Source organism: Quercus lobata, chromosome 12 (assembly GCF_001633185.2).
Source record: "Quercus lobata isolate SW786 chromosome 12, ValleyOak3.0 Primary Assembly, whole genome shotgun sequence".
NCBI lineage: Eukaryota > Viridiplantae > Streptophyta > Magnoliopsida > Fagales > Fagaceae > Quercus > Quercus lobata.
In genome coordinates this window covers 20,160,580-20,172,693 of record NC_044915.1, presented here as the reverse complement: position 1 = coordinate 20,172,693, position 12,114 = coordinate 20,160,580, and the positions used below count along the sequence as shown (strand labels likewise).

Below are 12,114 nucleotides of genomic sequence, written 5' to 3'. Positions count from 1 at the left end.
TTTTGAACGAATGACAAGAGGAGCAACGACTGATGATGGAAGCACAAACACCACCTCTGAAGAAAGGGTTGGGGAAACAGGAGCCTAGAACAAGGCCAAAGGGGCAGGCCCTTCGAAATTTCCTTCGCCAAATCTACACCTCTTGGCATCAAGGGCCAACGAAGACAGAGACTCGTTTTTCATGCTTTTCAGACGAGCGTACTTATCCTTGCTTTGCCTAGTCGCCATCTCTACAAAAAACAAACACTCGTCATTATAAAAATACTTCCTCGTCATAAGAAGTGCATAATCGTCAATATAAGGAAAATTGCTCGTCATTCAAAAATAAAGAGAGAGAGAGAGAGAGAGCACTCCTTTCTTCAAGAGCAATTTTTTCCAGCACCAATTTAGAAGGTTCAGGTTTGAGACAACATTCGTATAACCGACGAGTACCTACAAGACTCTTAAAATCCTCAGACGAGAGAGTAAGAGCAAACCCTAGAGCAACTTCAATGCGTCCTTGGTATCGCTCCTCCAACTCAGGTCATTCAATAGCTACAAAGCAAATAAGAAAGAAGGTTAGAAAATCAAAAATGAGCAAAACAAAAAGAAAATAGAAACAAGAAGAGAAAAATAGCACACCAATAGTGGGTATTTTCCATCTTTGCAATAACCTCGAGACCTCACCCCAAAGGTCGTTGCTCAACGTCTTAAATTCTCCAGACACAAAAAAGTAACATGATTTCCAATCACGAAAGGAAGTAGGAAATTCATGGACTACCTTGGTCTGCTTATCCCAAGGAGAGAGTTTAAAGTACCCGTAATGGGTAAAAGGCTTCAACTTACACAAAAACAAAAATTCATTCAGGGTGATCATCTCCCCGTCATGAGCTATGAATCATATGGCCATACAACTGACGATCGTCCTCTAGACATTAGGAATGAGCTGCCCTGGAGCAATATTAAGATTGGATAGAAGATGGTGTATGAAAGGGTGAACAAGAAACCTCAATCCACAGAAGAAGGTAGCCTCGTAAAAGCTCACCTCCTCATGAGCAAAGCTACAAGCTTTCTCACCAGTATAAGGCAACCTAAAGACGACCTCACTAGGAATTTGGAATCTCCCCCTAATGGATTCCAAATCATCCAATACGCATTCTTCAGAAAGAGCATGAAATGGAGTCACAGATGAGAATGAAGAAGCTCGCAAAGAAGAGCGAGTACGTGAAGAATAAGTAGAAGACTTGGGAAGTTTAGAAGGAACTAAAGGTCTCAAAGAAGAGGATGGCTTCACTAGAGTGATTTCAAAAATAGAATCACTGCTAGAAGAGGAACTAGACTCGAATTCACTAACCCTAGTCTCAATTTCTTTATCACCCATCTCTACGTGATAAGAAATCAAGGGATGACGAATCAAGGGGTAAAAATCAAGAAGCATTGGCCTAAAAGCTACACAATCACGGGGAAGAAACGACCCAACTCGAGGACGTTTTCCACCAGACTTCTCAAGAAAAACTCCTAATCTAGCAAAGAAGAAGGAAACAGAAGTACACTCACGCCGAACCAAAGACAAATCAACCATAAATGGAGTACTAAGAAAGGAAAATCTTACCGAGATTTTGAGAAGTAAGGAGTTTTGATACTTCAGACCTCAAATATGGAACTAGTGCAGAAAAAGGAAGAAAGAAGATAAAGAGTTTTCTTTTCTAAAAAGGAAAACTTGGTTTATGGCGCCAAAAGCTCAAAACCCATAAAATCCCTCACACACACAACCAAGGCATATTCCACACGTGGCCGGTACTTGACAGAAAATCACGTCTCCATTAATGTGATGGGATGGGAATTTTGGGAAGAGGAAAAGCAATCAAAAAGCGCTAGAGTTATTCCTCTACTTGTCTCAAAGAAGGAACGACTAAGGAATAAGGGGGCAATTGAAGTGCCACATTCGATCAGAGTTATTCGATCAACGGACCTTCAGAGAATTTGGTCGACTAAGAGATTGCAGACCATCAATAAAATAGGTCGTTAGTAACATTGACGACCATTACACACATTAATGATCCGGCCCTAAATCCTTTCCTTAACAAGGTCTAAATGTTATAGGCTCTAGCAAAAAGCCTTTGTTAGGACATATGTGGAACATGTTATGAACACATGTCATTTGGAATTGGTTAATCATTTGTCAAAACGCACTTTACTTGTAATTAGGTAGATCTAGGATGTGTTTAATACTTCAAGGAATAAGAGTTCAAGTCCAAGTATTGAAGTCATGCAAATCTGTCCAAGAATCAAGTAAAGAAGTGCTATTCATTAAAGCTTGACAGATATCTCAACAGATGTATCTATCGAAATTTAATATTTGAAGCTCGACAGATAGCTTGACAGCTGTATCTATTGAGAATTACGAAATTCAAATTTTCAGATACGTTTTTCACGCATATCCAAGTTATTTGTGTAGAGTTTCTTTTCTCACAATCTTAGACATATATAAAGATTATTTTATGGGCCATCTCAGTTGATGCAAAGGTTGTTGCACTTGTTAACATGCATATTATGATTGGAGACAATCTGCCCTAGTTCATCTTTCTCTTGAAGAAGCTGCTGCGTTTGTACGCCGTAAGGTTTTGTATCCAATGAGTTTCTTAATCTTCATCGTGTGGATGAACTGAAAAACTTTGCAGCCAACATCCTTCCCAAGTTGGTGTGTTAGTTACGTACTGGGATCCGTGCATCGATTGGTTAGTCACGTACTTGGAGCCGTGCATTGAAAGGAGAGATTGTCACTACATTACAAGTCCAATTGTGTATTGGGGTAAGGGTTCAACTATAGGTTAATATAAGGTATTGGGATTTCTTTACTTGTAACCGTTTGTTTTGATAATAGTGGATTCTCGGGAGGAGTGACCTTAAATTCACCAGGTGGGGTTTTGCCTCGATGGTTTTCCCCATTCGTAAACAAATCACCCGTGTCAAATTTAATTTCCGTTGCATTTAGTTATTTGGTGATTTGTTTGTGCTACCATGCTCATTGCATGTAATTGAATCTAATTAATTTCACTTGGCTAAATTAATTGATTAAGTTATCAAAGAGGTCAATACATTCTTGGCCTATCAGCCTTAGACAGCTAAGCTGGCCGTTGTAAAACCGTTACAAGACTTTAAACAAGGATATAACGGCATTCAATAGGCTATTCAAAACCTCCAATGTCTGGCACAATAAATACCCCGAGCATTTATTCACAGACATGCTATATAAGGCAAATAACAACAGGTAAGCAAGACATCTATGCATACACTTACACACTATACTCAGACTGTCTCTTACATTATTCTGTTTCTCAAGGATATAAACTGACTTAAGTATCAGAGGCTCCGTCGAGACCTCAGGTGCCCTCTTACATTGTTCCTTTTAAACAAGTACTGACGGTCATCCATACCGTTGACGAGGAGCATACTGACAAGCTACAATTATCTGCTTCATCAAATCCTAATATTAAAGATGGTTAACTAGAGTCAAATATGTTAATCATGGTTCGATTTTGTATCTTACTTTGATTTTCGCTAATAGTAATATTATTAGTATTTTCATCTAAAATATATGATACGGATATGCTCGGTAGAGAAGGTCACGTCGTCTACTCAATTCATTAAGAAATCAGGTAACTAACACAGCCCAATCACAACAAAGTAATGCCTACTAGGTTCAACCCTTATAAGACCAGTCCATCAAATGACCTATTTGACATCAACCTACAACAGTGATCTCAACATGAGAAATCAATAAAGGCACAAACTAAATTATGCCCCAAGATCAGCACCAACGGATACAAGCCATGCCATTCGACACTAAAATTGAAGAAAATGGTTCTCTATCAATATCCACTTAGAACAACCTTAGGAAAATGACAAGAGAAGATACACATAAGCAAATCCCTTAAAAAAGTACTTTCTTTTCTTTTACGAAGAAAGCTTGATCTCTAATTTAAGCATCAGATTATCAATGTCATTTTGATGACTCTTTTTGTTGGAATCTGTTTTCCAAGTCACCTACCCAATTAGGAAAATTAGTACAGCCATTACTGCAATGTATTCCCTAGCCTTCTTTTGCAATGGATGGAGGCCCAATTCTATTTCCTACTAGCAGTTCTTTTAGTGCTGATAGGGGAAGGTGGGCCGACTTCTTCTTCTTTTTGTGAAATAAAACTCATTATTCAACTTTATAAAAAATTTAATCACAATATATATATATATATATAGTGTATAATTTAGTTCATAAACTTTCAATCACTGCATTTGAACTCTAATGTTTGGATTAAGTCAGAGTTCCACCTAAAATAAGTGTGTTTACATATGCGTGGGGCAAGTGACCCCTAGTGATTTCATTTAAAATCAAACTTTAGGATCAAAATGTAGTAATTGAAAAGTATGTCTACAGTCTTTGAAGTTTAAACACAACCAAAAGTTCAACAAAAGTGTGCACTCATACAAAAATTATTGCAACGGATGGCTAGCCTACTCCAAATTAATTAATAGAAGGAGAGATGGCATGAGAAGGTCAGCCCTTAATTTCCAGCTTGAGCACCACCAAAAATGCCTGCTAGTTTTCACTACAACAAAAATAGAAAATACGTGCTATACTATTAGTAAAGTTTCAAGATAATCATATCAGGAACGAAAATTCCTGATGTTTGTGGATGGAGATGACTATGTCCCATTTTATAGTTTACACGAAATTTTGTAATAATTTATGTCCTTCATTTTGGCATTGTTTGCCAACTTGGCTAATCTTATCATAACAACCAGCAAAAAAATGAAAGAGCTCTCTCTATGAATGAGGGGTCCTTCCAAAATAATACACCTAGTAATGATGTTGCTCATAATATTGCCCTTTTGACCTCTGCTAGTAATGTGGAAGGCTCCATTCCCATCATGTCAGTCTATCCCTACTACTTTGTTCTCTTATAGAGTAGATGGGCAGCCCATTTTTCTTCTTTTGTTTTCTTGCAAAAAAGTGTGTTTATTCTGCCCAAAAAAAAAAAATAATAGTGAAAATTTAACTCTATTTATTTGAGCATCTCTCTAATTAATTTTAATGGTATGAGATTAGCTTGCTTCTTTTGATTTAAATTGAATCAAAAGTACTTCCAAATTGAAAGATCCATAACTCCATGCATGAAAATAACAGCAACATCAGTTTTAACAGGTTTAGATTCTTTGACAAACTCATACTAGCATTCTTTAAGACATTTTTCCTAATTAATTTCGTACAATAAAATGCATTGCCATACATGGTACCGTTTCAAATTTCATGAACTTTGACAATATCTTCAAAACAACCACCGAGACAGCTTCTTCTTAACCTTCTTCTCCTTAATAGTATCTAAATTGGGTTTCCACCCCTTGCCTGATAATTCCCTACTCAAATATTCTGGTCTCCCATCTAATATCTCGGGCAAAAACTCCGGAACAAACCTCTCCTCTGTCCTCTCCACGTTTTCTTTCTTTTGTGACAAAAATTCTTGTTCATTGCCTACTCTGGCAGGGCACATCAGAGCAAACAAAGGGAGAAACTTTGATGAAGACAATAGAGATTTCGAATGTAAAACTGAATTCGCACTTAAAAGAAGGCGGCGAGCTTCTTCACTTGACAATGAGACCGGCTTCCCTCGTTTCATTGGAAGCATTATATAAGTCTTTTTCATCTCTAGATTCTTGTCAGCAGCCAATGGAGTTGGCCTTCTTTCATTCACAGCTGAGTGCAATTCAACCACAACTTGTTGTGGGTGCTCTAACATGAGCTCAGCCACGGTTAAAGGTTTATCAAATTCATGAACCGTGCCATCCCATAGAATAACTTTGGCATTAGATGGACGGTATGTTATATAGTTTCCCATGAAAAAAGAGAGGCTCAAAGAGATTTGAGGGCTTGAAATCTGTAATTAGGTACTTCACGAGAGCAATGTGAGGCTTGAGTGTACAAGATGAGTTTGTGTTGCATTTTATTAAGAAGTTGGGTGTGTAGAAATATTTAGGAGGTGTTTGTTTAACCGCTCCATTTTGTGACGGTCATAACATTGGACTTGAAATTAAACTTAGATGGGGTTGTTGGCTTTTGAGCTGAGATTAATAATTAGTGAAAGACATTGACATTGACCTACTCCTCATTGGCACTGATCCAATGTAATAAAGTCTGAGGTTTGATCTAACGGATGCTTTTGGATCTACGGGGTCCCATAATGTGGAGTGATCTACAAATTTTGTGTACCTAATAAGAAAAATAAGTGGTTCAACTGTAACTGTATTAACTAATCCTTAAACTATACACAATGAAGGTGTTGGATTGGACTCTCCAACTATATGCCTCCCATGTGCATTGTTTTTAAATCACATTCAAGGGAATACTATGTGTTTTTCATTTGTAATTGCTCTTTAATTAAAAATTCTTATCTGAAAAATAAGAGTTCTCACATTTTGTAATTAAAAGGCAACATTACGAGTTAGGATGACTTTGTGCTTATATGATTAATTATGGTGAGCAGATATATACACCTTAATTTTATGAATCAAGTGGTAGGTGTTTGATATCTTAGTCTATCAATTAGATTATTTGAATGAGAGTGGATGATAATAATATTTGAACAAAGACAATGAGAGATGCCATGAACAATTTTATAAGCAATTAACAATTTGATGATGTTCACCCAAACCAAATATTTTGTATATACTAGAGTGTTTTGTTGAAAGTAAGAAGGAATGTACTCAGGACAAGAGCAAGCATAAAAACAGAATTGAAGAAGAGTGTTGTGATCAAGCAACCAAAACACAGAGTGATTGGGCTAGTGCAGAGTTGCTAGACTTGATTGAAGCAGTCCCTTACCATGAACAGTTCAGTTCATTCACACATTTGAAGAAGCAATGCCACGTGGATAGAAGAGGCAGTTACAAAGTTTAGTCAATATACACGTGGTCTAATAGACAGCATATTTTGTAACAGATTTTCCCTCCAATTAACGAGTTAGTTACTTTCTTTACTTGCTTAGATTGTATATATAGGAGTAGTTATGTATTCTTTCATTCATTGGATTCTTTCATCAATCAATAAGATCAGAAGTTCTATTTAGAGAGAGAGAGAGTTCTAGAAATTTACACGTTTGCAATTGCAAGCAAAGTGGTGCAAAGAACCATTATCAAAACCCACTTTGCGTAGAACCATGCACGCACCTAGCCAGACAAACAAATATGGGCTTGAAAGTTGAAGCAAGCGAATCTGGGGCATTCCGGCCCATTGAATGCTAGCTTCAACCGAGGCTTGGACTGTTCCACTTTCATAATGTGACAAGTCTCTATTGCTCACTTGTTATTTATTTATTACTTTGACTATCCAGCCGTGGCTGGCGGTCCAGGTCCAACTTAGCAGTTAGCAAGCCAGACTCAGTAATGCTTGCTTCCCTGAGTAAGTAGACTAATTCGATCTACAATGACATTGTGTTTAATTTATTCAAAATCGGCTGACCATATACCCCCCAAAAGTCATGGATTGTTATTTGGATTTCAATAAGTCCATAGTCAACCAATTTTACAACTGAGGTGATAAGTTGTTAATCGTGTCTCGTGATTAATACAGTGATGGGTTCATGTGAGAATTAATAATAACCTCCCAATTTAACAATGGTGAAAAACTTAAAAGTTATTGTGTCCATAATATTACTTGAGTAATTGTTTGATCGTTATTGAAATAATTTATATCTTTTTTTTTTTTTTTTGTAACGAAATAATTAATATCGTTATAAGTGCATTACGCTTTGATATAGATTCATGATTCATCAACTATAACCGGTATATAGACATTACAAATAATTGCATACCAGACTAGCATTAGTTAAGTATTACTCCACTTCCATATTGCCATAAATTGTCAAAAACTTAGAAGAATTAATCAAACCACTTCCTCATGTCTCATTTGGGTTTCATAAAGTTATTTAACCATTAAGAAGACATTGCCTTGGTAAGGTTATTGACTTTCAACTGATATACAACCATGCTTTTATCCTATTCAGCTCATAATTCTATTAATTTTGTTCTATAGTTTGGAACAATCCTCTCCTTTCGAGCACTGGTTGTCTTGAAGGTACTTAAAAATATATACTTAAAAGAATCAATAAACGAATTGAATATGAAATTTATGAACAATTGGTGACGTACAAATATAACGAAATCCTCCATCGGTCTAATTTGAAGTCTTAAATATGCATATTTCCCACCAAGCTGGTTGCTCAGGAACACAAAAGTACACAAAAATAGCTTCAATTTGACCAAAATTCTTGTAAATCAGTATCATAACATTATCCAATTAACTCCAGAACTCAGTTTCTCAAAAAGACTCAAAAATAGGCTCCAAAGCAGGACTCCATTTCCTATGGCTCCCAAACTGGCAACCTGAAAGTCCAGTAAATTTCCCTCCCAAAACCTTAACCTCACCTTCTCCCTCCTCGCTCGACTCCACAGTCATAGCCGGTAAAACCTTAGAACCATTTGGTTTTACACTTCCTCTTTTCTTACAAGCCAAGTCTATGATTGCCATCTCCAACTCGGAGACCCTAGAGTTGACCTTACTGGAGTGAACCAGAACATAAACCTTTCCCACCAAAAGCTCATCGTCGGCTCGCATGGCTGACATGCGTCTACTTTGACGTAGCTCATCCACCCGAGTGATGAAATGGCCTGGTTGTTCAAGCATGAGCTCTGCAGCTTTTATAGGGAGATTGACTCGTTGTAGGTTACCTTGAGAATCAAAGAGCTTTGCTGTTTCAGCGTTTGAGGATCCAAAAAAGAAGCAAGAAGTATGGTTTCCCATCTGGGTTTTCAATAAGAGAGAGAGTTGTAGGTGTAATGAATATTTAGTTAGGCTAATGGGTGATGGGTAGTGAAGCTTGGGGTTTGGGATTATATATATATATATATATAGCTTTGGAATTGGAAAGAAAGGAAAGAAGTGTGTCCGTGTCAAAGTAAAAGTTAGGACTCATCAGGAGAGTTAGGACTGGTATTTGACGCGTGTAGAGAAATGGTGTTAGAAACGCGGATCCTTGTTGTCCATTTGGTGTTGGTCTGGGCGTGGATATGCCGCTGTGATTGTTGTGTGGGAAATTGTTGATGGTGACATATATGTCGGGGACTTTGATTCTTGGGTTTGCTTGTGTTGTGTTTGTGTGGTGTAGACTGTACTACGAGGTTGTAGTATAGGCTACACAAGGATTTGGTCTGGTGGGGGATGAGTATTGATTCCACAAAATGGATTTTAGTAGGGAACATAAAAACTTTATTATGCAGCAATAATATGATTACTAAGAGCATTCACACCAGTCCTTGCATAATTGTGTATAAATGTGTATTTTACACATTTTGGCTACTTTTACACATTTTGAACCAAAAAACACCCCACATCAGTCCGTTTAAAAATGTGTAAAATCGTCTAAATTTTTAAACGAGCTACAGTACCCGTGTAAATTTACACGGGCACTGTAGCCCGTGTATTTAGTTTTTTAAAGTTTTTTCTCTCTCCTTTCCACTGTCTCTCACCTCCCTCTCTGCGCTCTCTCACCTCCCTCTCTGCGCTCTCTCTTTCTCTCACAAAAAACCCACACAATCCTTTCATCCTCAGTTCTCTCTCCCTCTCTCACATCTCTCTCTCGTTCAAAGCATGCCACCGGAGTTCACAGCGTGGCGAGATCGGCGCGTGGCGTGTGGCGTGGTCTCGATGGTGGCGGTGTGGGTTTGGGTCGATGATCGATGGCGGCGACGTGGGGAGGTCTCGACGGTGGTTTAATCTGAGTTTATGGTGTGGGTTGGTCTTGGTTTGTGTGGGTTTGCTTGGTCTGGGTTGATTTGGGTTGTGGGTTGATCTAGGTATGTGTGGAGGCGTGGAGGCATGGAGACGATGGCGTTTTGATCGGCGTTGATTTTTCGTGTGGGTTGATCGGTGTTGGTTGATCTGATGTTGAATCTGATTTTTTGTGTAGGTTGATCGGTATGTGGGTTGATCGGATTTTTCTTTGGTTTCTGATGATTTTTCATGTGGGTTGATATCTGTTTTTTGTTTGGTTTTTGATGATGGTGGTGACGGTGGCTGGGTGGTGATGGTGGTGGTGATGGTGGCTATGAGTTTGTGAGAAAGAGGGATGATCGGATTTTTCTTTGGTTTCTGATGATTTTTCATGTGGGTTGATATCTGTTTTTTGTTTGGTTTCTGATGATGGTGGTGATGGTGGCCAGGTGGTGATGGTGGCTGTGAGTTTGTGAGAAAGAGGGACAGTGAGGGAGTGAATAATAAAAATTAGTAAAATAATGAATATTTTAATAAATAAATGTGTAGAATAGATAAACTGATGTGGGTGGTTTGTAAAAGTGGATGTGTAAAATAGAAAAAATAGGTTTTTTCATATAAAATAGACAGAAAATTTAGAAGAATTGATGTGAATGCTCTAATGTTTTTTGTGGTTGTGCTTTAAGGGATGACACAATATGGAATCCCACTATGATATTAATAATGTTGTGAGTAAGAGCCAAAAGGGAAGACTTTATTTATTTATTAATTTTTTTGTGAAATATTGGAGAACTTTATTTTTGGTCAAGAAGGCTTGGAGTCATTTAGTACAATATATCCACAGAATTATTTTTGGGAGAACAAACAATAAGTTATCATAAAAAGAAATCCAAGATTCAACGAATTCTAGGTATCTGTTAAGAGCACCTTGGACTAGCTTGCATTGTACTAAAATTCAACCATTTTGGCTTGTCCATCTAAAATTTGCATGTCAATCCCCAATATTGGGCTAGGTTACACATAGGCAAAAATGTATTTTAATTACCATTGATAAGTCCGACATATTTCCCTCAGGTAAGACCCTCGTCCATAGTGATCATCATTGGACGAGGGGAGGACCATTAAGCCACAATAAATGGAGGGGTGTTACACATCAGTAATAAGTATTCCAGCCATTGGAAGAAACGGGATCTTCTCATTCAAACCACACAGAAGCGTTACAGATTTAAGATTGATACCACCATTAAACACCTCCAACGGCTAGAAAGAAGACACATGTATATATATAAGTGCCTCAGGACCTTAGAGGAGGTACTGAATTTTTATCCCTACTCTCTAATACTCATCACTTGATACATCAAGCATTCTTTTGTCTCTTAGTTATCTAACTTTATCATCGGAGGCTCGGTGGCTGGCACCACACCGGTGACTTTCACCTCTTTCTCTTCCCACATTTTCCTTGCAGGTCTTTAGATGATCTTGAGCCATCCTCCTTCTGGACGATCACTTTGACTGACGATTTTGGCATCGTCAGTTTGGCACTATCTGTAGGAAGAAACGAAACGCTCCGATTAGAAGTGTAGCTCTACCCTCTATGACGCCGAGATGGAGTCCCATGCCTCTCAAGATCCAGTGGCCTTGGCCTTGCAAATCTAGGCACTCACAGCCAATGTGGAAGAGCTCGCCAGGCAGAATTAAGAGATGAGATCGCAGTTGCAGCAAGAGGGCAATCACGACATCAACAGGAATGAGGATGAAGAGAACAGCAACAGGAGGAATGGGTCAGGAAGAGCAAACCCGTCAGATAGAGACAACAACGACCTCTTGAAAAGCATGAGAAAGGAGATGGATGAGCTAAAAAATGCGATGAATGAAAAGACGGACAAAAACTTGGATGGGATGGTAAAAAGGACTGACTCTCCATTCATCATCAGAGTTTTGGAGTACCCTTTGCCGCCCAAGTTCCGCCTTCCCCAATTAGAGTCATTCAACAGTCTGAGAGATCCTATGGATCAAATAACCACTTTCAAGATGACCCTAAGCTTGCAACAAACCCCGATGAGATTTTGTGCAAATCAATCCTGACCAACCTCAAGGGGGCTGCCAGAGTGTAGTTTAGCAAGCTCACTAGATTGTCCATCAACGACTTCAAGCAACTTTGCAATTCCTTCGTCCGACACTTTGTTGGTAGACAGCATCAGAAAAGGCCAGCAGATCATCTCCTCACGATCAAGCAGGAAGAAAGAGAGTCGCTGAGGTCCTATGTGAAGAGGTTTAATAGGTAAGTGCTAGAGGTGGACGAAGTGGATGAC

The 12,114-nt window shown here is 38.4% G+C and overlaps 2 protein-coding genes across 2 annotated transcripts; both read right to left on the bottom strand.

The window, feature by feature from the left end:
- Positions 1-5,121: 5,121 nt before the first annotated feature.
- LOC115972155 lies at positions 5,122-5,995 on the bottom strand. Its single transcript, XM_031092331.1, has one exon. The coding sequence runs from the start codon at positions 5,871-5,873 to the stop codon at positions 5,307-5,309; it is 567 nt and encodes a 188-aa protein (XP_030948191.1). The 5' UTR covers positions 5,874-5,995; the 3' UTR covers positions 5,122-5,306.
- A 2,130-nt stretch (positions 5,996-8,125) lies between these two features.
- LOC115971880 lies at positions 8,126-8,927 on the bottom strand. The gene has a single exon (XM_031091981.1). It carries the CDS (start codon positions 8,831-8,833, stop codon positions 8,351-8,353), a length of 483 nt encoding a protein of 160 aa, XP_030947841.1. The 5' UTR covers positions 8,834-8,927; the 3' UTR covers positions 8,126-8,350.
- Between the last annotated feature and the right edge of the window lie 3,187 nt (positions 8,928-12,114).

Excerpts from the sequence above, each read along its gene's own strand:
- LOC115972155 (XM_031092331.1), bottom strand. The coding sequence starts at position 5,873 with ATGGGAAACTATATAACATACCGTCCATCTAATGCCAAAGTTATTCTA.
- LOC115971880 (XM_031091981.1), bottom strand. The coding sequence starts at position 8,833 with ATGGGAAACCATACTTCTTGCTTCTTTTTTGGATCCTCAAACGCTGAA.